The sequence below is a fragment of the Melanotaenia boesemani genome, chromosome 22 (assembly GCF_017639745.1).
Source record: "Melanotaenia boesemani isolate fMelBoe1 chromosome 22, fMelBoe1.pri, whole genome shotgun sequence".
NCBI lineage: Eukaryota > Metazoa > Chordata > Actinopteri > Atheriniformes > Melanotaeniidae > Melanotaenia > Melanotaenia boesemani.
Genome location: NC_055703.1, coordinates 27308468 through 27334853, shown reverse-complemented (window position 1 = coordinate 27334853; position 26386 = coordinate 27308468). Strand labels below are relative to the sequence as shown.

Sequence of the window (26386 nt, the reverse complement as noted above, 5' to 3'; positions counted from 1 at the left end):
CCTGGATGGGCGGGCTTTGCCCACTGCTGCTTCAAATCCAGTCCGAACCAGTTCACGATGCAGCTGCAGATTTCCCTGACCGTCCATCGCAGTTTTACCATCATCGTGTTCTGAGCGAGAGCAGCTTCGGACACAGTCCGTCTGGAGGAACCAGAAGCATCCTCCATGGAAGAGATTATCAGGTTATCAGTTTAATAGCAAAAAAAAACTCAGAAGCTTTATGAAGCTTTGTGGAAAGTTGGATCAGAGGCGAAGGAAGAAGGAATTCCTCTCCCTGAGGAATTCTTAATGAAATTAGAAAGATTTCTCACACAGGAAGTGATATACGTGATGGGATAATCAAAGTCTGAAGAGAAATTACAGCAGGGGTTCCCAAATCAAGTCCTTCAGAGCTAATAACCTTTAGATGCTTCCTTCTCCAACACACCTGAAGGCTGAATTGTCTCATGTGTGTCTGCAGAGGCCCGGAAACGAGGCATTTGTTGATTCCGGTGTGCTGGAGAAGGGATACGGGATAGTAACTCTCAAGGTCTCGACTTTACAGGATCCAGAAACAGTTCCAAACATGACAGTAAAACAAATTATGTTTGCGGATGAAAAAGTCTGCATCACTCCTGTTCCCGAGTGAGATTCGTCCGTGTGGAGGCTGCCAGCTCCTCTGAATGAAAACAGATGGAGAATATTTGTCCTCAGAGTCCTAATGTGGTTGTTTGTGCGTTTGGCAGCCGGTCTAAGGGAAGGTGGCTGCCAGCTGGATGAAACCATGGAGGGTTTCTCCATCATTAACAGGCAGAGAGCGTCGTCTGGGAGATCTCTCACATACAGGAGGCTTTGTTCCCAACACATGGAGCATTTCGGGAAATGGGAGCAAGCAGAAGGTTTGGCTCATCGTGAGGAGAGACCATCAGGATCACAACACAGGGAGAAAGACTAAACCCAGGTCGCCCCTGACCCAAAAGCTTAGAGACATTATGTACAGTTCACTGGAAATTTCATAAACCAGCTGAAGTTACTCAGAAGCAATGAGGATCCAGAGCAAGAAACTACAGGAAACAAAAGACCCTGCAGACAGTAAGAGGTGAAGACCTGCTCATCAATCCTACGCTTTAAAATAAACAAACTTCCAACTAAATCCAGGGATCTGAGTCAGAGAGCAACATGACTTCAGTCTGACTAAATCTCCGAGTTTATAGCTTCTAAGGGGCAGTGGCAGAAGTTTTACTTCGGTTAGATCTCAGTGCTGCTTAAACCGACTGGAAAACTGGGTGGAAATCTCTGGTCCGGTTCAGGGACTTCTTTGTGTCAGCTGGTAACTATAGATCAACTCAAGCAAAGGTGACATGGACTTCCCTAAGGCTGCATGTTGGGCCCCATCCTGTTCAGCATCTACATACAAACCACATGTCTGATCATATTTATGCTGACGACCCTCAGCTTTATGTTACCGTCAAAAAAATCTGTGTTATTGTGTTTGGAAGCAAACCTGAGCATCCAAAGATCAGTGTTCAGCTTCAGTCAGCAAAGTTAAAACTTGCTCTGGTGAATCGGGTCTGAAAACTCGTTTGCTACGGTTTTTAATTTAGACAGAACAAAAGCAAAGCTTGCCTTAATTACACCAAGTGTGTGGCTAGATTCTCCCTGTTCCATGTCAGAATCCTGGATTGGTTGATTTGACAACCAATGTGGACATCATGTGGATTGCAGTGCACCTCTTAAGCAAGCTAGGTGTGTATTAGCACTCCTCCCATCTCCAGTACTGTGGCCTCCCGGGGCGACAAATAGCTGCCATTTCTATCTTTATTATCTCATGCTCTCTGCTCCTGGTTTATTGGTCTTCAGAAGGGATGCTTTTCAATCACTGAGATATTACCATAAATCTGGAAAATAAACTCTGGGATCAGATGTTTTAACTGAAGAGCATCAGGAAGCTGCACAAGTTGACCTGGATACATGTGAGGAGCTTTGAAGGCCCCGTGGAGCAAAAAGACAAGAAACTACACTGTAACAGGTTTATTAATAACATGGTGGGTTTTATAGTATTTATCATCATTGTTATGGTTAATTATAAATAACTTAAATAATTATTCATAAAAACAATTATTCTGCTTTTGTTTACTTTGTTTGTTGGAAAAGTCTTATGATTTCTTATGTGTTTTGTTGTGATTATGAGGATTTCTTTGAGGACCTGTACAAACATTTTAATCAAGTATTTTTTTTTTACAATTCTCTGAATTTTCCAAAAATGACTCGTTTCATTTGTTTCTACCCGAAGGAAGAGCAGAATGTTGAATGCCAAATAAATGCTAAACTTTTAAATAATACTTAGTCGCAAGTAAAAGACATGGGAGTAAATACTGTCCAGCTGCTGTGATTCTCTCTCATGCAAAAGATAAACTATTTAATTTAAACATTTAATGTTTCTTTTGTGGTTTTTCCTCCTGAAGCTGCCATCTAGTGGTGATTAGAGTTATCACAGCATTAAAGTTTCTGTAGTTTTCTTCAAATTTGGTCCACGTAGAGTCTACGAGGACACTGCCAGACTGACTCTTTGGAAACTTCAAAGTGAAAAATATAAAGAGTCCTGGAAGCTTACATCTGGGACATCTACTAATTCACGAAGTCCGCATGCAGTCTATAAAAGCATCAAAATTAAAAGGTAAAAGTCCTTCTGTGTTTGAGTAGCATTACATGCTCCAAAAAAGACTCCACAGCAGCCCCAGTAAAAGCAGCACAGTCGCTTGGCCTTTAAGTCCACAGGCTGAGTTGTAGATCTGGATACGTCCTTCAACAGAAGGATAAACTCTCTGTCTCTGTGCGATGTAGTTTGACACAACTGAAATGTCCAAATCCCCTGAAAGGAAAACAGAAGTTGGTGTAAGAAATATTAAATCAAGCCATTCCTTTAGAAAATCTTCCTAAGTCTCACCACTGTCGTGTTTGAGCGTCTCGTTTATAAACATGGAGAATCCGTCTCCGCCCGTCACCAAGTAGGACGGCAGCACCACTTTGTAGATGGTCTCGTCCTGGACTGGTTCATACTGAGGAATACGGCATTTTGTGCAGAGGGTACTAAGACTTTTCACACGATGTCCTGGAGGTTTGGTGAGGTCGTACTCTACCCGAAATCCTGATGGAGAACACAGCACCACCAGTCTGAGTCAGACCATGTTTGTGCATGAGTTGGTAAAAGGCCCCAAAATAGACTAAACACCCAGCAATGACTATTATCAGGAGGATAAATCCATCTCAAAGCTAGCTACTGATCTGGCTCTTGGGTTGATGTCTTGGATTAAATGTAAAGTTGTCTCAAAATCAATATTATTCAATATGAGGGATAAAAACCGGTAGACAGACAAGTTTTGGTATAATGGTTGCCACCCTAGCCATACCAATCATCAGCCTGTAGCTGACCTCAAACTATAGCTGCATTTCCATTATTTCCATTATTCCATTTTATTGTTAAATAAAAAACTGGTAATAGAAACACCTAAACACCAAAAACCTTTCAAATATCACCAGAAAGTTTTTACGCTCTAGTGAGGTGGTTTTTCAGACACTTTTATCACATTTACACGTCCCGGACTTTACGTAGAGGGTCATGTGACCAGTTCATTTCAAGTAAAGATGGCGGAGTATGAGTTGACACAGGAGGAGACGAAAATCTTTTTACAAATAATTAAAGAGAAAAAATATAACTGCCACTCTTGATAGCAAACAGCGAAATGCAGAGTTTTACAAGGAATTAGAAATCTCTTCCTCCTCAAAGTGAAGTCTCGTGAGACGAGATTTTAGGAGAATAACAGCTGATGTGCTAAACACCATTCAGTGGAAACATCTGCAAATCACAGTAGTAAACTAATGGAAACGCAGCTGTGAGGCGTCCTGAGGACCAGGACTGAGAAGCACTGATTTATGTCTGATGTCGTTTTAGTAGGAAGGCCTCAAGACAAACGACGAGGGGAGAGGAGCTCCTTCTAAACCATTTCAAGACATAAAAGGATTATTTTTGTAGAAAAAATCCCTTCTAATAATGTCCTTCATCCCTTACGTTAAAACTAGACAGATTTAACAGCCAGTGTGAATGAATCTTTATTTATCTACCGGGGAACATTATATAAACCCTATTTAATGGGAATTAATGCAATATTTCTAACATTTCATTCACAACTACTGGTGGTGTTAACTTTCTAATTCAAGTCAAATACACACCACAAATATTTATATGTATTTACTGGGAAATTCAGGTAGATCCATCAAAAGCATCAACCGTTGTGTCCTGATGTTGGTAATCAGAGTGTTTGTAGATGTAAAAATGCAGACACCTGACACTTGCAGGAATTCTCCACTTCTCTGGCCGTATCGTTTCACTGAGTGCTCGAAGGCTTTCTTCAGCGTGGAGCCTTTCACCTGCACCAGGTCGAAGGTTCCCCCGAAGGGTAAAACGGAGATCAGGTCCTCCATCGTAATCGAACCTGCAGACAACACATTACTAGCAGATCAGACACAGAAAGAAGTGTTTTCTGACAGGAGTCTGCTGGCGTCTCTGTTTTTATCCAACGTCACCATTTCGGGTTTGTTCATCGATGGATGTTCGGATTCCGCCTCCGTTCATGATGCAGGCGCCGACGTGGTTCCACTGCTCATCTCTCGAGAACCTGATGCTGTTGTCGATCTGAAGAGTGAAGACAGGAAGCAGATTCCTTTAATCAGACACCGTTTTCACCTCCATCCCATAGCTTCAAACCCCTGAGAGCCACCTTTTACGTCTGCTGGGAGAAAACATTCGATTCTCAGTCCTGAAAAGGCTTTAGTCCGTCATCTCGAGCTAGCATTTTATTTAGTCTTCGTCATTCCCTCGAAGCACAAGCAGACACGAGCGGCTTTCATGCTACTGATTTAAATTTTCTTCAAATGTTTCTTCAATTTTCATTGAACACAAATTATTAAAGGCGAAATGCAGTTTGCAGAGTTTCTAGAACAAAGTTTTAACAAAGCAAAATACAAACCACAAGAATGAACACCTTGATGCATTTAAAGGAATAATCTCTGGAAGCCCAACGTTACATGGTTATAGCTCTTCTCTAGGATTTTCCTCCGAGATCTTCCATCCAGCAACATCAGGAAATTCACGTCCAAGAAGGAGACAGTCGTCCATCGTTCTCTTGGCTTGTCCACTGTGGAGGGAGAATATCTGCTCATCTTGAACGTTCTTGTTTCCTGCCAAGGTGTCATGCTCTTAGTCTTTGGCTTGATCAGCCATCATTATTTAACTCCTGCTTCTAGTCGTTGTAGTTCCAGCTCATTCTCTTGTTTTTACACCACTTTAAGAACTTTAAGGGATCTTCTTGTGCTCCTCTTCCTGGAATCCTTCCATCCAGTCAATGTGAAGCTCTGGATACAACAAACTTAGACATCATCATTCACTAAGTTACCTGAGCTGGAGATTATTTAATTTCACATAAACCTGCCAGACATCGCTTGTAGCACCAAGTAGATAATCAGATAAACTTCTTAGTACCAACGTGGTCTGGTTTAACCAGCACAGCCTACCTGAGTATTGTTGCTGACCATGTCCATCCCTTTATGACCACAGTGGAGCATCTTCTGATGCTACTTCCAGCAGGATAATGCACCATGTCACAAAGCTCAGATCATCTCCACCTGCTTTCTAGAACATGACGATGAGTTCACTGGACTCCAACGGCCTCCACAGCCACCAGATCTCAGTCCAGTAGAGCAGCTTTGGGATGTGGTGGAACGGGAGATTCTCATCATGGATGCAGCTGCTGCATGATGCTGTCATGTGTTGATGTGTACGAGGTATCGACTGCCTTCAGGCTTGGTGGCATAAAGCGACCGGTGAGGGTACAACAGCAGCTACATCCCTGTCAAATGTTAAAAGTCACCTTCTCAGGCCAAGCTGTCTTACACACATGTTTAAAGAGTTGCTCATAAATGCTGTGGGTGTGTGTTTCGGTTAGTGTTCATGTCTTGCTTTCTGGCCACGTGTCAGCCTGACATGCTGCAGACACGCTGGAACAGGTCTGCTGCTTCTCATGAATTTTCCTGCTGTCGGTTACAGCTTATTATTCATGGGTTTTCCTTGTACGTTTCTCTAAGTGCAAGCAGACACAACCACTGCTTGTTGCTGGTTTATTTCTTGGCTTCTCTCCAGATTTAAGTCTTAGTGGAATTTTTTTTTCTTTTTCAAACAATGGCAAGACTTGAAAAGCGGCTTAGAAATTCTCCCCAACTGTCATAATAATGAACTCAGCATTAAGCTCAGATCCCCGAAGCTTAGTGTTCAGCTTCAGTCAGCCATGCTAAAACCAACCGATCAATCCAGAAATATTGCTGTCCTATCAGCTAAATTTTAACATCCATATTAAAGCAGGAGCCAGATCAGCCTTTTACCACCTGAAGAAAATATCTCAAATACGGGGACTGATGACTCAGCACGTTTTCAGTAGTCTTCACTTCAGTAATGAAGCTTTTTACAGGACTCTCTAAAACCAGCACAAAGACAACTGCAACGAATCGTGTCCTCACAAAGACCAGAAAACAAATAACTCTGCTTCTCACATCTGGTTCTGGTCCCGATGGAGGATTTTCTTCTTTATCCTGGTCCTAATGAAGGTTTCCTTCCTGGTTCTGAAGGATTTTCTTCTTTATCCTGGTCCCTATGAAAGTTTTCTTCCTGGTTTTGGTCCTGATGGAGGATTTTCTTCTTTATCCTGGTCCTAATGAAGGTTTCCTTCCTGGTTCTGGTCCCTATGGAGGATTTTCTTCTTTATCCTGGTCCTAATGAAGGTTTCCTTCCTGGTTTTGGTCCTGATGGAGGATTTTCTTCTTTATCCTGGTCCTAATGAAGGTTTCCTTCCTGGTTCTGGTCCCTATGGAGGATTTTCTTCTTTATCCTGGTCCTAATGAAAGTTTCCTTCCTGGTTCTGGTCCCGATGGAGGATTTTCTTCTTTGTCCTGGTCCTAATGAAGGTTTCCTTCCTGGTTCTGGTCCCTATGGAGGATTTTCTTCTTTATCCTGGTCCTAATGAAAGTTTTCTTCCTGGTTCTGGTCCCGATGGAGGATTTTCTTCTTTATCCTGGTCCTAATGAAGGTTTCCTTCCTGGTTCTGGTCCCTATGGAGGATTTTCTTCTTTATCCTGGTCCTAATGAAAGTTTTCTTCCTGGTTCTGGTCCCGATGGAGGATTTTCTTCTTTATCCTGGTCCTAATGAAGGTTTCCTTCCTGGTTCTGAAGGATTTTCTTCTTTATCCTGGTCCCTATGAAAGTTTTCTTCCTGGTTTTGGTCCTGATGGAGGATTTTCTTCTTTATCCTGGTCCTAATGAAGGTTTCCTTCCTGGTTCTGGTCCCTATGGAGGATTTTCTTCTTTATCCTGGTCCTAATGAAGGTTTCCTTCCTGGTTTTGGTCCTGATGGAGGATTTTCTTCTTTATCCTGGTCCTAATGAAGGTTTCCTTCCTGGTTCTGGTCCCTATGGAGGATTTTCTTCTTTATCCTGGTCCTAATGAAGGTTTCCTTCCTGGTTCTGGTCCCTATGGAGGATTTTCTTCTTTATCCTGGTCCTAATGAAGGTTTCCTTCCTGGTTCTGGTCCCTATGGAGGATTTTCTTCTTTATCCTGGTCCTAATGAAGGTTTCCTTCCTGGTTCTGGTCCCTATGGAGGATTTTCTTCTTTATCCTGGTCCTAATGAAAGTTTTCTTCCTGGTTCTGGTCCCGATGGAGGATTTTCTTCTTTGTCCTGGTCCTAATGAAGGTTTCCTTCCTGGTTCTGGTCCCTATGGAGGATTTTCTTCTTTATCCTGGTCCTAATGAAAGTTTTCTTCCTGGTTCTGGTCCCGATGGAGGATTTTCTTCTTTATCCTGGTCCTAATGAAGGTTTCCTTCCTGGTTCTGGTCCCTATGGAGGATTTTCTTCTTTATCCTGGTCCTAATGAAAGTTTTCTTCCTGGTTCTGGTCCCGATGGAGGATTTTCTTCTTTGTCCTGGTCCTAATGAAGGTTTCCTTCCTGGTTCTGGTCCCTATGGAGGATTTTCTTCTTTATCCTGGTCCTAATGAAAGTTTTCTTCCTGGTTCTGGTCCCGATGGAGGATTTTCTTCTTTATCCTGGTCCTAATGAAAGTTTTCTTCCTGGTTCTGGTCCCGATGGAGGATTTTCTTCTTTATCCTGGTCCTAATGAAAGTTTTCTTCCTGGTTCTGGTCCCGATGGAGGATTTTCTTCTTTGTCCTGGTCCTAATGAAGGTTTCCTTCCTGGTTCTGGTCCCTATGGAGGATTTTCTTCTTTATCCTGGTCCTAATGAAAGTTTTCTTCCTGGTTCTGGTCCCGATGGAGGATTTTCTTCTTTATCCTGGTCCTAATGAAGGTTTCCTTCCTGGTTCTGGTCCCTATGGAGGATTTTCTTCTTTATCCTGGTCCTAATGAAGGTTTCCTTCCTGGTTCTGGTCCCGATGGAGGATTTTCTTCTTTATCCTGGTCCTAATGAAGGTTTCCTTCCTGGTTCTGGTCCCTATGGAGGATTTTCTTCTTTATCCTGGTCCTAATGAAGGTTTCCTTCCTGGTTCTGGTCCCGATGGAGAATTTTCTTCTTTATCCTGGTCCTAATGAAGGTTTCCTTCCTGGTTCTGGTCCCGATGGAGGATTTTCTTCTTTATCCTGGTCCTAATGAAGGTTTCCTTCCTGGTTCTGGTCCCTATGGAGGATTTTCTTCTTTATCCTGGTCCTAATGAAGGTTTCCTTCCTGGTTCTGGTCCAGATGGAGAATTTTCTTCTTTATCCTGGTCCTAATGAAGGTTTCCTTCCTGGTTCTGGTCCCGATGGAGGATTTTCTTCTTTATCCTGGTCCTAATGAAGGTTTCCTTCCTGGTTCTGGTCCCTATGGAGGATTTTCTTCTTTATCCTGGTCCTAATGAAGGTTTCCTTCCTGGTTCTGGTCCCAATGGAGAATTTTCTTCTTTATCCTGGTCCTAATGAAAGTTTTCTTCCTGGTTCTGGTCCTGGTGGAGGTTTTCCTTCCTTTTCCAGTCAGCTGATGGCTTTCCTTGAAGAGCACCATATCCTGGAGATATTCCAGCCTGGCTTTAGAACCAGTCACAGCACCGAGTCTGCATTGTTAAGAGTATTTAATGACCAACGGATTCTGGTGATGGTGTTCTTCTTGTACTCTTAGACCTGACCACGGACCCGATCCTCATCTCGAGGTTGGAACAATGGGTGGATATCACAGGTTTCGCCCTCCAGTGGTTTAGGTCGTCCCTCTCGGAGCGGATTTGGGGAGTTTAGCTCCTCCAGTGTCAACCTTCCCTGGTGGATGTCGCAAGGCTCTGTTCGGGGGCCCCTCCTCTTTTCTTTGTACCTTCTGCCTCTGGGTACAATTTTCAGGAAGCACAACATGTTTTCATTTGTATGCGGGCGCTTGTCAGGTTTATTTTCCCCTCAGGCGTACAGGTGCTCGCTCTGCTCAGCCTCTACTCGACTGCCTCTCGGGGGTTAGGAGCTGGATGGCTCCGAACTTTTTGAACTGAAGTCATTTTCTTTAGGCCCAGCAGAACTTGCAGGACACCCAGTGTTGATCTTTCTTTGCTCCTTATGAAAAGCCTGTTATCACAGATTTAGGTGTGAAAATAGATGCTGATCTAAAACTGGACAAACATGTAACACAGGGATTAAATCCAGCTTTTCCATCTCAGCCATTTTATCCAAGGGTGATGTGGAGACTAATTTGTGCTTTCATCACATCCCGTTTGATTACTACAACGCACTTGTGGCAGGAGCTATCCGGGCCTGCGTAGCCCGACTGTAGGTCGTTCAGAACGCAGCAAACCGGTTTTTAACAGGTACAAAGAAACGAGAGCACATCACTCCAGTCACCTAGCAACCCTTCGCTGGCTTCCTGTGCATCTGCAAATTAATTTTAAAATTTTTATTTGTTTTTAACCCATAAGAGGCCGACATGACATATTTGTCACATACAGTTTGAGACATTTTACTTCAATTTATGGTCTAAACTTTGCTTAAAATCCTGTTGAACACAATCTGATACTTGTCTTCTGTCTCCTAATAGATACCCAGAAGCAGAAAACCACATTATTTTTAATATATCACATGGTAATAAATGATTGATAAACACCCCCCCCCAAAAAAAAAGTTAATTTTTTTGTTACATTTTGTTAAAGGGCCAAATAAAGACCTCATATTAAAAAAAAATGGACTTTTCTCACCATGTTTTCATGGGTCGGGCCTTTCTGGGTTAAATCTCTTAATTCCCATGCCCCTTCTTATTTGTCTGACCTGCTGCAGCCACATGTCTCGCTCCTCAGGTCAGCGGATCGGACTGTTCGTAGTTTCACGGCATCAAAGGAGACGTAGAGGTGATGGTGATCTCTCTGTTTTGGGTCCTAAGCTATGGAATGAGCTTCCCCAGCACATCAGACAGACTCCCTCACTGCTGGTTTTAAATCTCATTTATTCTTTGGCCTTTAAACCAGAGTGACGCTGGGACAGTCGCTTTTTAGGTATTTAATAGTGTTTCTTATTTGTTGGTTTTAGTTGTTTTTATACCAGCTGGATCCCTGTTTATTAGAAGGTTAAAAATATTTGTACTGTTTGGTAACAGAAGGAGAAAAATAGCTCGATCAGAACACAGAGAGCTGCTTTCTAAAAGGTTTCTAAGTAGTGTTAACATACCCTGTGAGCCACAGCGTGCCCCCAAACATAGAGTAAACCATTCCAAACCCATTAAGTTAGCTTTATTAAATGTTAGGTCATTAGCAGGGAAAACATTTTTAATTATAATGATTTTATGTTTTTAACAGAAACTTGGTTAAACCAAGATAACAACACAGCCACTCTTATAGAATCAACCCCTCCCAACTTTAGTTTTATCAGTGAGGTCAGACTGAACAAGGGAGGAGGAGGAGTAGCAGTTTTATTTAATGAATCACTTCAGGGGAAGCAGTTATCCTGTCCTGTTCACACGTCTCAATGGAGGTGATCACAGAACGGTGTATAACTAAAAACAAGACTGGGATGTTTAACCAGGTCTTCTCTTCAACACCTGCCCTATCAGGCGATTCAGCCAATGAGCTTGTCACTAGTTTTAATGCTAAAATGTTAAGTATTATGGATGCTATTACTCCTATTAAGGTGAAAGTTGTCTCTGGGAGGAAAAGTCTCCATAGAGAAATTCCACACTGGTGAAGCATGGAAAAAGAGAGTGTCGGAAAGCCGAGAGCAGATGGAGAAAAACACATCTACAGGTTCATTATGACATGTATGAAGAGAAACTTTACTCTTATAATCTACAACTGAGGAATATAAAAGTCTATAAAGCTCTGAATGGTTTAGGACCAAAATACATCAGTGACCTCTTGACCCAGTATGAACCTACCAGAACCCTCAGGTCATCTGGATCCAGGTTCTTATCAGTTCCAGAGTCAGAACCAGACATGGAGAAGCTGCATTCAGCTTCTATGCTCCACATGTCTGGAACAAAAGCCTCAGATCAGCTGAAACACTCAGTTTATTTAAATCCAGGTTGAAGACCCACCTGTTCTGTGCTGCATGGACTAGTTTTTATTTAGAGTCCAGATCTGCATCTGGTTCTTTTACGCTGAAATCTTTAAACTGGATCATGTTTTAGTGCCGTCTTTCCCCATACTGGAACTTTATTTCTTGCATCTTATCTATTTTATATTAGCTTTTTATTTATTGTTTTTATTTAATTTTATTTCTTTTAATCTTTGTTTTTTAATGCACCTGCATTGTTTGCTGCTGTAATGTTTTTAATGTTTTATGTAAAGCACTTTGAACGGTCTTGTACATGAAATGTGCTACACAAATAAACTTTGCCTATTTGTCCCTGTATCTGTTCCTTTTTTTATAAATTTGGTTTTAATTTCAGTCTAGGGTTTTAATGTTTTCATTGTTGTATTTATTTATATTTTTATTGTACAGCCATGTTGTTTTTAAGGTGCTTCATAAATAAAGATGGTATGGTATCCTGGTCCTGATAGAGTTTTCCTTCCCTTATCCTGGTCCTGATGAAGCTTTTTATTCCTGGTCCTGGTGGAGCTTTTTATTCCTGGTCCTGGTGGAGGTTTTTATTCCTGGTTCTGGTCCTGATGGAGGTTTTTATTCCAGGTCCTGGTCCTGATGGGGTTTTTTATTCCTGGTTCTGGTCCTGATGGAGGTTTTTATTCCTGGCCCTGGTCCTGGTGGGGCTTTTATTCCTGGTTCTGGTCCTGGTGGGGCTTTTTATTCCTGGTTCTGGTCCTGGTGGGGCTTTTTATTCCTGGTTCTGGTTCTGGTGGAGCTTTTTATTTCTGGTTCCGGTTCCGGTTTACATCCTGTTAAAAAGAGTTTTTCCTCTCTACTGCCTCCTCGTGCAGCTGAGGATGATGAAGAAAATTTGATGCAGTCACAACAGAGTCTGGCTCCTCTGATGAAGGAACCCAGAATAAAACTTTGCTGTAATAATAAATCTGCTGCTGGAAAGTTTATTTCCCTTTTTAGTGGAGCCACATCTGTAGGAAAACATATTTGTAGGATGAGCAGCTCTGGGTTGAGGATGTGGGCTGAACAAAACTAAATCTTTTGTAAACAGATTAATTGGAAGATATGCTGTGGTTATTCCAGGATAAGTTGAACCTGACTGCAGGCAGGTGTGCGGGATGAGAGTTGTAGTAAAATGATTGGGTGAAGGGCTGATCTCTTACCATGGCGTCGCAGATTAGATTTCCCAGGTTGCATTCATGAATGCGGCAGTCCTCGCTCTTCCCGTTCAGGAAGACCAGAGTCTTTCCCACGACCTGAGCCGAGTAGTTGGCCAAACTTTTCTTCCACTCTTCCACATCTGCAAGAATGTCGGGATCTGTGGAGAAAATCAATTTATGGAAATAAAAACCTGCTTTTTTTCCTTTTTTTCTTACCCTCAGTCACACTTTCTTTTTTTTCCCTGTCTGAAAAATGCCAAAAAAAAAAGCTATACTTGAAATCCAGATTTCCGGTCAAAGCAGGACTACATTTCACCCGTTCATGCTGCCTCAGCATTATGGAAAATTTTGTGTTTCCCATCATGTCAACACGAGAATCAAAATGAATGACTATTAAAAGTTTGCAAACGATGAGTCATGAAAGCCATAAAGATTCTGCAGCTGTAAATGAATGTTTGAGTTTCTGGTTGCAAATTTTGTCTTTTTTCATCTATCTGACTAGATGGTGGCTAATCAAACTGTCCAATCAGTGAGCAGACGGCTTCTTGTCCTTCTGCCGCTGCAGGTTCTTTAAGGAGAGCCCCACCAGGCACCGGCCATCTAGGACGATGTCCCCAGGGCAAGACAGGCCAGGAGAACCGCCCCCCACGACCAGGCCATACTGGGACTCTTCTTCTGGGACAGAATCTTAATGACTTCATATTAAGCCCATAGCAATGCAGTAAAAGATGGAAAATCTGCTTTACTTTGAGGTTTTACTCTTCAAATGATGCTTAGTTTTTATAACAAAGCACATTTTCCATGTTAATTATTGTGAACATGTTCTGGAAAATCTGAAGCTACATGATTTAAAGTAAACAACCCCAACATAAAGGCAGCGCCCAGCATTTTATTTTAAAACAGGAAGTTCATGTTCCAACACAAAGACAGGAAAATGACCTGATTATGACACATCAGCTGTCCAAACAAAAACAAAGGAAAGCCAAAAAAAATGGAGCAGATCAGGACAAAATGAGGTTTTCACCCTGCGGGATGCTGCTGTTGAGCAGGATGGGGTTTCCAGTGGCGCTCACAACATTCCCGTCATCATCAAAGGTCACCGTCAGTTTGCCCAGATACTTTCCAAAGGCGTACGCCTGCACAACCGGGACCTTCTGGCCTTCCTCGGATGTCACCATGAAGGGGTAATCTCCTGCTGGAGTCTCGATGGAAGGAGGCGGGCCTTATGAGGAGAAAAAAAGTCTTTTATAAACCAGTTTAACTCAATAAAGCTGCAGTTAAATGTGCTGGTTAAAGAAAAAGAGAAAAGATTGCACAATTTCTCACCAGGCGAACCCAGCAGGACTTCGTCTGCTGGGAATTTAACCAAAACCTGTCTCAACTCTTCAATAGAAAATACTGTTTTTTAATTTTCTTACCAAGTGAGAGATAAATAAATGAACCCAAGCAGTGAATTAGTGTTTTTTGGTCCAGTTTACATGATCAAAATCGGATAAGTGGCTGTAAGTAGATCAGAGTAATAACTAAGATTCAGAATTCAGAGTATGTATGTTGTGACAACATATTTTATCTTGTTTTTTAGTTTTTGGTCTTCTTTTACATTATGCTCTTAAAGTTATTGACTTAAATGTTTTACGTATTCTTCCTCTTCAGCATTTAATCTGTTTCTTAAGTGCTTTATAAATAAAGTTATTTTTATTGAATATAAATCAGACTCCAGAGGACTTTAGAAAATCCTGTTTTAGCCTCACTTCCTGTGTGGACATATAGATGTGGACATCTGGTCCGTCTCTGGTTGGTACTTGACTTGTGTTTTGGGTACTGGTAATTTAACTTTTGTTGTTTTATATTACGTCTTATCTTTTGGGTGTGCGTGTGTGTGTGTGTGTGTGGGGGGGGGGGGGTTGGCATTATGGGGTGGGTTGGGGTTTTTAGTTGTGGGTTTTAAATTGTCTCGTTACTGATTTTGGTCATTTCTTGTATTTGTGTTTTATACCTGGACTCAGGAAGACTCGGCAGCCCTGGCAGCAGCTAATAAGCATCCATGCTACACGTAAACATCTGGCCACTAATCAGCTGCAAAAAAGTGTTTGGATGTTAATTTCTGACTTTGTTTATGCTCATGCGTTCTGCTGCTGCACGCCATCGGGGTTTTCTTTAGAGTTGAGCTTACGTTACGACGGCGTCGCTTCCGTCTTTTTGATGAAAGACATTGAAAAGACGGAAGAGATGTCGTGTGCAGACGTAAAAACAATTAAATGAGATCTACGGGTCCACATGGATGAAGACATCAGCGTGTTCGGGAGAAATCTTTACGTGGGCCGGTATGCACCGGTACCGACACTCGTACCCTCCTCCGACCTCTCCACAGGTCACAGCTTGTACTTGTTGATAAAAAACAAATCTCAAAAGAAACCCGGTTTTTGGACGCACGCGCTTGCCGTATAACGTCATGGTGCATTTCACGTTGCATGTAATGAATCGTTTCTGTGTACACACGTGGATGCCGGTGTTCCGGATGAGAGGAAAAGCGGAAAACTATCACGGCTCTGATGTTGATCCAACTCCAAAAAGGCTCAGAGGACACGAACTGGAGTTGAATGATGAAGCAGCTCTACTGAACAGTCCTTCACTGCACCACCAAATGGAGATCAGATGCTGCAAGCTAGCATTAGCACGTCCAACAGGGAGCCGTCTGCTGCACAAACAGCTGTTGATGTAGATACCGCCACCAAAACAGACGTCAACAGTAACATAAGACCAGAAGACAAGTGGCCAGACTGTTGGTCAAAGGGTTGATGCAGCATTTTTGTTTACAGTAAAACTGGCTTATTGTCAAAGAGGAAGCCAGGCTGCACGTATGCTGCAAAGTCAGCTCACTGGTGCTCCGACAGAACGAGGACTGGGATGTCAAGCGAGCGGAGCGGTGTTTAATCTCTGCATTTGGGGATGACAAAGGGAAAAATCTGTGGAAGAAAAACAAAGATCAGAGATTCAAGATCCCACATAAAAGCACTGGAGACAGAAAAGATGAGAGACGATGAATCACGCAGAATATGACGGCTTGCAGAGGATTTAGGAAAGAATATAAAACTGGTAAGCATGAGCGTCCTGATATGCCAACTGATGTACGAATGCCAGAGCTAAATGGAGCAAGTGTGGGCGTTTTCCACATGTGCTGAAGTCACCAACCATGTTTCAACAGACATGAAAAGAAAAGAATTGATGACAAAGTCAAAAAGAGAAGAAAACGGTGCTGACTGATGAGTCCACCACCGCAGTGGTCTGTGCTGGTGGTCTGTGCTGGTGGTCTGTTGCTAACAAAGAACCAGACACAATATTTTTTGGGCTGCTTGAGTTTGATGTGACCACAGCAGATGATATCACAAAGACACTGCTGGGCTACAAAAACATGGCTTTGATGAGCAGTTTGGGGGCATTTAGTGGTTTTTGCATGTGATGGAGGGCAGAAGAGCAGCTACACAGCTTTGTTCAAGATTTCCAGACCTGCTGCTCGAACCATCGTCTGGAATGGGCTGTTGGAGATGGAGGTCACAGGAAGCTTTGCAGCTAATGATGTGAGCAAAATAAAAGGGACGCCATGATGTTCTCACCTCTGTGTCTGCGTGTCATGTATGATGCCGTCACAGAGCTCAGCCATCTGCTCCACAAAAGAGAGACACGACACGACACAGCTGCAGCAGAGAAGCTGCTGGCTGGACAGATTCCAGTGTTTGGATCTGTCATCTCCAGGCCTGTACACACAGGCTCAAGCTCAGAAAGAAGAGTCTTTCTAGGAAGTAGCTCTTCATGAAAATATGAGCACTGTGAAGATCAATGCAGACAGTTCTTTCGCAGCATGGCAGAAAATCTAAAATAAGTTCATCAACCTCACGCCAGCACACGAAGCTTGTTGCGTAGAGGCGAAAACCAGCTGAGGGATGACATGAGGGTTCTGAGGGAAAGCTGGATATACAGCATGGTGATGCAGAGGTGCTGAAAGTAGAGAGAACCGGAGGTATCCAGGGATTTCAGGAATATCAGGAGGAAAGGGGATCCAGGACCCCAGCAGACCTGAAGCCTCTACCTAAAGCTGTCAACCAGTGAAGGTCAGCGAGCCTTCAGCAGCATGAAGGACATCCTTTCTGCCAAAACGAACCCTGCTATAAGCAGCCTTTCAAACCCGATTTTATGAAATGCAGTGGGCCAACATTAGAGCAGTTTAACCCACATGCAAATCATGCAGGGCCATGGCTGGCAAAGGGACCAAACCAATGACGCAAAGATGAACCCAAGACCTGCTGGAGCCCTTTAAGTAAGCTGAAAATCTTAATTCTAAAGCAGATCATCATCATTGACTCATTTTGTAGATGCAGACTACAGTTTTAGGAGAAAGGACTAATATTTAACATCATAATGTATGTGCTGCTGATGTGTTTCAATTATTCAAAGTACTAAAAGTGGAACTTATAAGTTCCTGATGAATGAAATTCCTCCGGCTCACAGCTAATGTTGGAGCAGGCTTGTTTTTGTTGCCCCCCAGCAGACTCCACAAGTTCAGGCCTGATACTTTTTGCACTTCACTCATTTCTGTAGTTCATGTTACCTAAAGACCAGTTAGATATTCAACATGTTCATGCTGAGACTCCGTGTACGGCTGAGTTATTGAAGACACTGACATATTATCCGATAAAATGTGAGATAAGATGCTAAACTGGCACGGGCCAGGCCAATTTTAGGTGTGCATGTAAATGGGCTCAGTGCTTCTTGGTAATAAATCTGAAAAGGGATTTTAATAGACGGCAGATTCATTTAAAAAAAGAAAAAAGCAGACTTTCCAATGGTAGACAGGTTGTTATGACAAAGCAACCCAGCAAACACTCATTTACTGACCTTTTCTGCAAAGTTAGATCCAGTACTCTTTGGTACTTGCAGTTTAGTAACCATGTCTCTTAACTATTGCACTTTCATCCAGAAATCAACAGCAAAATGTTAAATTTACCCACGAGAAGCATTAAGTGTAATTTTAGTTCATTTTGGTTTGATTTAATCTGAGGGTGTTTAGCGTAATGTGTTTTGTGACGTTTCTATTTGTGTATTTACAGATTAGATGAAGTCATTACGAGAGGAAACGGACGCTACAATCTGCAGCTCAAACAGAGACTGTATTTAGTCTGAGCGCTGAATGTTTCCAAGGAGCTTTAACAGCTTCACAGTCTCCTGACGGACGGACGATGGATGGATGGATGGTAGATGGATGGATGGATGATGGATGGATGATGGATGGATGGATGGATGGCTGGATGGAGGATGGATGGATGGATGGATGGATGGATGGATGGATGGACGAACGGACGGACGGTTGGATGGACGGATGGATGGATGGATAGATGGACGGATGGATGGATGGAGCAGCTCATGTGTATTCAACAAGACCCGATTTTCCTCGGACAGAAAAGAAACTAGGCTGAACTGGTTTTAAAGCTCCAGTAAGCAGAAACTTTTGGTTTCTATAAATTTATCCTCTGAGTTTTCGCTGCTCTTCTTCTTCTTCAGTTATTTTCAGATAAACTCTGCATTAAATCACGTATGCGTCCATGTTGGTTGAGGGAAGTATTCCTCAGCTCTGATTTCCACCAACATCTAATTATTTTAGCGGTGTATGGTAAACTCCTCTCCTCAGACTCAACAGACATATCTGAAGTTAAAAGACAATTCTGTTTTATCTGCAGATTAATGACATTAATCCTTTTCTTACAGATGTTTCACACGTTTAAAGGAGGAAAGACATCAGCAAAGATCTTAGATAAGCAACTACTGCTGCCCATCAGGGCTATAAAGGTCATTTCCAAACTATTCGGAGTCCATCATTTTACAGCGAGAAAGATTATTCACACGTGAAAAACATTCAAGACAGCTTCCAGTCTTCCAGGAGAGGACGTCCCAGTAAGTTCAGTCCAAACTAGAGCTCCACCTCAGACTCTCCAGGCCTCGGTTAGCAGGTTAAATGTTAAAGTTGATGGCAGTCCAGTTAGAAACAGACTGAACCAGTTTGGCTTGTTGGGAAGGTTGCAGGAGAAAAGAAGAACATGGCAGCATGGCTTAGATTAACCAGGTCCTCTGGACAGACCAGACCAGAGTGGACATGTTCGGTGCTGGAACACCTCATAGCAGCGGTCAGCACGGGGGTGGAGGGATGATGATCTGGACACCATAAAGTGAACCATGAACTTCTCTGGATCCGAACTACTAACAAATATTTAGTGTAAACTAACCTTTACTTTGGTAAACTTCAGATGTCCCAAGTGTCAGTGAATGCAGCATGCACTTCTATATGTTCTACATCAACACTTAAAAATGCCATTTTTTTTATACATTTAACATCTGATGACGAATTAAGTTCTAATAAGCAGCTAATTATTTACTAAAATCTAGGCTATATTAAAAAAAGTGCCCCTGCTTGGCCCCCCCATCAAAACTTTCTACACCCACCCCTGCATGAATGTCCGTTCTATCATCTGTCCACCACCTGCTCTGATTTAGAACCTGAACATTCATGGCTCCTAAAAGATAAACCTGCCTGTCCAACATCTGCACAGCACCAATGATTTAGAGAAGACGTCCTCTTGTTTGATCTAGACACTCGTTAGATATCTGAACCTGATCCATCTGCCGTGATATGGCCAGCAGGTTTTACAGCTGAGTCACAAGCAAACTTCAGCTCATAATGAAAATAATATAAAATAAGTGCAAACAAACCACTTCTGCTTAGGGTCAACATCCTGCTAGTTTCCTCCTCCTCAGCACGAGCTAACGATAAACAAACGATCAGCTGATCACTGACATTTCTGTCATGATTCAACGTGCAGACTTCGACCTGGTTGAAAGGATTCAGCCTGATAATGTCATCCAGAAAAGTATTACTTCAGCCCAAATGGAGCTTCAACAAGCTGCTGGATCATGGAGTGGACGCAGCGTTTCACACTGACTACATTTTTGTTAAATTTTTAACAGCGGAGCTGTGGGTTGACCAACTATAAAAACATCAAATCATCTGAAATTCCCTGAATCATGACGTTCAGCCTGCAAGTTTGAGTCCATGTTTGTCTTTCACTGCAATGATTCTTTAATCAAGCAGCTGGTCATCGTTTTAATAAAGATACCACTTTAACATTATCCCTAAACTCTGTGGTCAGCATCACCCATGGCTCCCCGGTGCACTCCCCTGGCTTCAGACTCTCCTCACCTATCAAGTCTCCAGTAGTTAGGCCCAAAAACTCAAATTTGTGCAGGACCTGCATCTGTCTGAACCTGTGGGCACAGTAAATCCTCAACTGAAGGATCCCCTCATGATGGTTTTATTACTGGTCACAGTTTTTTCCTTTACAAAAAAAATGAAACATCTAAAAAAAAAAAAAAAAAAAAAAAAAAAGCCCAAACGTTTGAGGTGAACTGACTGATGGTCTCATTCTGCTCGTCTAAACATGAGTCAGTGTATACACTCCAAGTGACCAATGATGATCAGTGTTTGTCCTCAGTCAGTGTGTTTACCCATATTACAAAAATAAAAGATTAACAGGAGACCTTGAATGCATCACTGTCAGCTCTCAAGGACACTTTCTTTCTTTCAGTACACCAAAACTTTTCACTGTGGTCTGAGGTCCAAACCGACTGCTCATTTTCTGCCTCTTAACCACCATTTTACTGCATTTTTAACATTACAGAGACATTTATAGAGGCCAGAGTCATGCCAACAGTCTTTATGAAGTATAAAGACCCAAAGCTCTGGAAAAACACAGATGGTGTTAAACACACTGCAGCACCTAAGATTCACTTCATTCAGCTCCTTTAAAAACACAAAGTCTGCAGCTCCCCCAGCTCCTCAGTCAAGATCCTGACACTACATCATATGAGAAAAAAAAAGAAGTTTATCATTCAGAACTTTACCCGTCAATTCACACCTTTACCCGTAGATTCACACCTTTACCCGTCGATTCACACCTTTACCTGTAGATTCACACCTTTACCCGTAGATTCACACCTTTACCCGTCGATTCACACCTTTACCCGTCGATTCACACCTTTACCCGTCGATTCACACCTTTACCCGTAGATTCACACCTTTACCCGTCGATTCACACCTTTACCCGTCGATTCACACCTTTACCCGTCGATTCACACCTTTACCCGTAGATTCACACCTTTACCCGTAGATTCACACCTTTACCCGTAGATTCACACCTTTACCCGTAGATTCACACCTTTACCAGTCGATTCACACCTTTACCCGTAGATTCACACCTTTACCCATAGATTCACACCTTTACCCGTAGATTCACACCTTTACCCGTAGATTCACACCTTTACCCGTAGATTCAGACGTTTACCCGTAGATTCAGACCTGTACCAGTAGATTCACACCTTTGCCCGTAGATTCACACCTTTGCCCGTAGATTCACACCTTTGCCCGTAGATTCACACCTTTGCCCGTAGATTCACACCTTTACCCGTCGATTCACACCTTTGCCCGTAGATTCACACCTTTACCCGTCGATTCAGACGTTTAGCCGTCGATTCAGACGTTTAGCCGTCGATTCAGACGTTTAGCCGTAGGTTCACACCTTTACCCGTAGATTCACACCTTTACCCGTAGATTCAGACGTTTACCCGTAGATTCACACCTTTGCCCGTAGATTCACACCTTTGCCCGTAGATTCACACCTTTGCCCGTAGATTCACACCTTTGCCCGTAGATTCACACCTTTACCCGTCAATTCACACCTTTGCCCGTCGATTCACACCTTTACCCGTCGATTCAGACGTTTAGCCGTCGATTCAGACGTTTAGCCGTCGATTCAGACGTTTAGCCGTAGGTTCACACCTTTACCCGTAGATTCACACCTTTACCCGTCGATTCACACCTTTACCAGTAGATTCACACCATTACCAGTCGATTCACACCTTTACCCGTCGATTCAGATCTTTACCCGTCGATTCACACCTTTACCAGTCGATTCACACCTTTACCAGTCGATTCACACCTTTACCCGTCGATTCAGATGTTTACCCGTCGATTCACACCTTTACCCGTCAATTCAGATGTTTACCCGTCGATTCACACCTTTACCCGTAGATTCATACTTTTGCCCGTCGATTCAGACGTTTAGCCATAGATTCAGACTTTTACCCATAGATTCACACATTTACCTGTCGATTTACACCTTTACCCGTCGATTCACACCTTTACCCGTCGATTCACACCTTTACCCGTCGATTCAGACCTTTACCCGTAGATTCACACCTTTACCCGTCGATTCAGACCTTTACCCGTAGATTCAGACTTTTACCCGTCGATTCAGACGTTTACCCGTAGATTCAGACGTTTACCCGTAGATTCAGACCTGTACCAGTAGATTCAGACCGGTACCAGTAGATTCAGACCGGTACCAGTAGATTCAGACCGGTACCAGTACGTGTGGACCAGTTCCAGTAGAACTTGAGCTGAATTTCTTAAGACAGATGTTTCAAGTGGTGTTGTCCTACCTGTGAACAGGAAGGTGTTGGTGTGCCCTCCGATGACGACGTCAATGCCGCGGACCTTTTTGGCGACCTCCTTGTCCATGGTGAAGCCGGAGTGGCCCAGAGCGATGATCTTATTGATCCTCAACGTCTTGAGCTTGTCGACCTGCAGCTGCAGGGCGTCCACCTCCTCCTCAAACTTAACATGTGGTCCTGTGTGGAGACGTTGACGGGTAAGAGGACGTCATATGATTTCTACAGCGTTGAGGCCATCAGACACACCTACCAGGTTGGGATAGAGCAGGCGTTTCCCGTGAGGTGTATCCCACCACGGCCACCTTCTCGCCATCGACCGTAAAGATCTTATAGGGTAAATATGTTTTGCCGAATGTGGAGGCCAGAGTTTCATCAGGTTTGACGTTGGCTCCAAGGATGGGAAACGCCACCTTCTCTAGAAACGGCTTCATCAGTCCATCGACTCCATTGTCAAACTCATGGTTTCCAAAAACCTGAAAGAAACAAAAGTCAGCAAAATCATGTTGGATTTTTATGGATCCAGGACGGGACATAAGGCTCCGTTCACACTGCAGGTGATTTAAATCCAACTTCTTTGCCCATTTATGACCCATATCACATCTCACATGCGGTTCATCCAACTGTGATGGGTTCTGACAACGTATTCAGAGACACAGCGGTAGCAGACGCTGCTGCACAACAGGCTGTTGTTAGGATTTGTTTTCTAACAGTCCTGAAGGTTTTAGATGTCTTCCTGCTCCAACACACCTGCTTCAAATGAAATGGCTCTCCTTGTTGTTAGGTTCTGTCCAAGCATGTTGACCTACTAATCTGATTCAGGTTCTGCAGCAGAAAACACCCAAAACCTGCAGGAAACCTCAAGGAAAGGCACCCCTGACCCAACCAGTCATGGAGAGAGCTGACCAAGGTTAGTGTGACTGTCAGAGCTCGCTAAAGGCCTATTTATACTTCCTTTAAGTACGTAAAGGTACATGGTTGGCAAAAAACATCCGCCAGAGGGCAGTGCAGAGTTCACCTTCGAGTTCTGACGTCAGTTTGAGACAATAGCAAACGTTGTGACGAGTGGAGATCATGATAATGCACATTCTCAGAAAGAGACAAAAGAAGGCAGCGCAGTAGACTGTGGTTGTCTGAGCAGCCATTAAATAAAATGAAAAAAAATCACGGCTTCTTTTTCTTTGCCTCTTTTGTGGTTTGCATATCAGCTATACTGCTCAACACTGCCCCTGCAGTTTCCGGGTGGTACTACTCCGTTTGTGCTGTCAGGGTACAGATCCACAAGAGCCCCGAGAACGGTCAAAATTACTAACAAAACACACAAGATGGACGAAATGCTCCACAGGCCTCAAGAGCACACTGGCAGTGTTTGACTGAACCCTGGTCAACTTCCACGAATTGTACGGTTTGTTTGGAGAAGCGCTGACACTCATTTACACTCTGGTGCGAACCAAAGAAGCAAACCGATTGGAAACCGGGGTTCTCGGTTCTCTTGTAAGTGAATCTTGGTGCGGTTTGTTAGCAGTGTGAAAGCAAATGGAGCGTTCAGGGAACAGACGACAGGAAGTGACATAGATTAACATGGCGGATATCTGGCTGCCTGTCCTGCTGCTCATACTGAACAGATTCTTGTGGAAACTGGATCAGGTTTTAACACCAAAGCTGTCTTCGGTCCTGGCCAATCGATGAGGCAGATTTTCTTCTCTGTCCTGCTTTTTTTCCCTTCTTGGTCAATGGTTGTTTGGGGGAATATCGCCCCCTGTGAGCAGTTGTAATTGTGTGACGTCATCCAGGCAGTTTGGTCCAGCGTGAAAACGAACCAAAGGAAGGTGCTACATTCTCCACATTTCACCCCCAACCGAGTCCCATGAGCTGGTGTGAATGCACCACAAAGGTTACCTGAGAGAAACCCTAAGTATCTATAAACTGACTTGCCTTTAGAGCTGTGAAGGTGCTGCTGGCCTTGGTCAGACGGTCGTAGAGGCACTTCTCCACATAATGTAAAATTTGGCTGTGGACACAGAATTTTAACTCGCCTTCTCCATGATTGGTTAGGGATTAGAAAAATCTGATTGGTGCTTCAGTAGGCCTGTAATGTTTTGTACTTGAAAAACTGATTTGTATTTTCAGACTTGCAAACTAATCGGTATTTGTGGATTTAATTTGTACTGTGTTTGTCACAGTTTCAAACATGAAGATACAAAACTTATGTCACTATTGTAGCTCCACAGCGCTTAAGGCAATGACTGGTCACGCTGAATAAAGGAGTTAGATGAGACATCTCAAGGCAGCTGCTCATTCTTTGAAGCAAATTCACCACCCGGTCACTGTTATTCAGAATCATAAGAATACTTTATTTATCCAGGAGGAAATTGTGTAATTCAAGAATGATGCAAGGTGATTTCATAAAGAAGGAGCAGTCTGAGTCAATAAACGTCACTCAGCATTTTCTGATTTTCCTCCCAACTGCAGACATCACCAAGCAAAATTGTTATGCCAAAGACAAAGCAGACCTCTTCTGGTTCCAGCTTGTTTTTCTTTAATGTTCTTTTTTCTGTAGCTCCTCATTTCCAGCATATTCATTTAAGCGCCAAATACTTTCATCTGGATTCAGTTTTCTTGGAGAAAGAACTATTTCCTTCTTTTTTTAAGCTGCAGAAGTCTGACTCATTTCTTCTCACACAGGCGCGCAGATTTGTCCTTTCATGTTTTCCCTTCCAGCTGTGAGCTGTTTGTGATTCAGGCTTAGCTCAGCCGATCGACCTGGAACCTTTAATTAAGCTGATGAAACCAGTCAGTAAATCAAACTCAAATGGAGCAGGCTGAATGTTTGAGGTGTAGTTTCCATCACAGCCCCCAGAGAAATGGAAACTACCCTCATGAAGTGGAAAAGATAGACTGGTCTTCATGCACGTTTCATTTCCAGTATCAACGGAATGATCAGTTTTTATAAATTTCCAAACAAAGAAAAAAGATAATCTGGAAGTTTCAGGTGTTGGAGAACTTTCCCTACCATGGCGTCATAGTGCAGCTTGTTCATGAAGTGCGCAGCCTCTGCTCCCTTGTAGAAGTTGAACCACACGGTCCCTTGGAACTGGTCCCCGGCGTCCAGGAGCAGCACGTTGGTCCCTTCGCTGCGGATCCGGTTGATCATGGTGGCTCTCCGGGCCACGCCGCCGAAGCAGCCGCCGCTGCCGCATTTCCCACAGTGCACGCTGGTCTCCTCCACCCGGGCGTGCACGTCGTTGGTGTGGAGAAGAACCAGATCCCAGGCCGCCGTGGTGGCCACCAAGAACCCCAGCAGGACGGGCAGGAGGCGGCAGAGACACCGCCGCAGCAGGGCGCTCAGATCCGGGCGCAGAGCGTCCATCTCTCCGCTGCGCGTGAAGACTCCGTCTGGTGCGGAGGCTGTTTGGTTACTGGACCTGAGGAGTCCGTCTTCCTCCTCCTCTTCCTCCCACTGAACCAAATATATATCCTCAGCTATACATTCGATAAGATATCAGAGACTTTGTGGGGGCTTCACTTCTTTTACTCCCCTCCTGCTTCACGGCTGGATGGAGTCTGAGGGGACAGAAGGACTCGCATCCACATATTTATCCATTTATAAATAAATAAAGTACGGATTGTTTTCCTCAGCGGGAATGAGAAATTGAGAGCTCTGAAAAAAGTCTTAATGGAAAACATGAGGACGTTGCCATAATAAACCCACAGAAGTGGCTTCTTGGCTGTTTTGTTGGCTGCAAGGCAGCAATCAGTGATGGACGTCTGAAATCAGAAATATGTTAATCTTGAAGACTAACCAGGTGTTTTTAGCACCAGAAAATATGGTCCATTATAAACCCGATCTTTTATAAACTTTCTTAAACTTGTTATAGATGTGCAACATCAGAGCATCTCTTCCCTTTGAAATGAAAAGGATGGAAATGTTTAAATCTAAACCTCCTCCACAGACATGGAATTACAGAGAAGACGTTATAAATTAGCAGTTGCTGTTTCCTGCAGCTGAAAGCATCACAGCTTCATGTCAAGAAAAATTCCATCCAGACACAAGAAACTTTGTCTAATCAGGAGGTCAACAGCAGCATTTCTGCATGTA

At 43.2% G+C, this 26386-nt stretch overlaps 2 protein-coding genes across 2 annotated transcripts in view; both read right to left on the bottom strand.

Moving 5' to 3' along the window:
• Window positions 1-26386, bottom strand: part of LOC121634100 (gastrula zinc finger protein XlCGF57.1-like) — a 540387-nt gene that overhangs the window by 473448 nt on the left and 40553 nt on the right. The window lies entirely within an intron of this gene.
• Window positions 1996-25867, bottom strand: nt5e (5'-nucleotidase, ecto (CD73)). Its single transcript, XM_041976552.1, has 9 exons — window positions 25301-25867; window positions 22541-22763; window positions 22279-22467; window positions 13760-13957; window positions 12739-12893; window positions 4564-4672; window positions 4323-4472; window positions 2927-3127; window positions 1996-2851 (listed from the first exon to the last, which is right to left on the bottom strand). Exons 1-9 carry the CDS (start codon window positions 25655-25657, stop codon window positions 2685-2687), a joined length of 1749 nt encoding a protein of 582 aa, XP_041832486.1. The 5' UTR covers window positions 25658-25867; the 3' UTR covers window positions 1996-2684.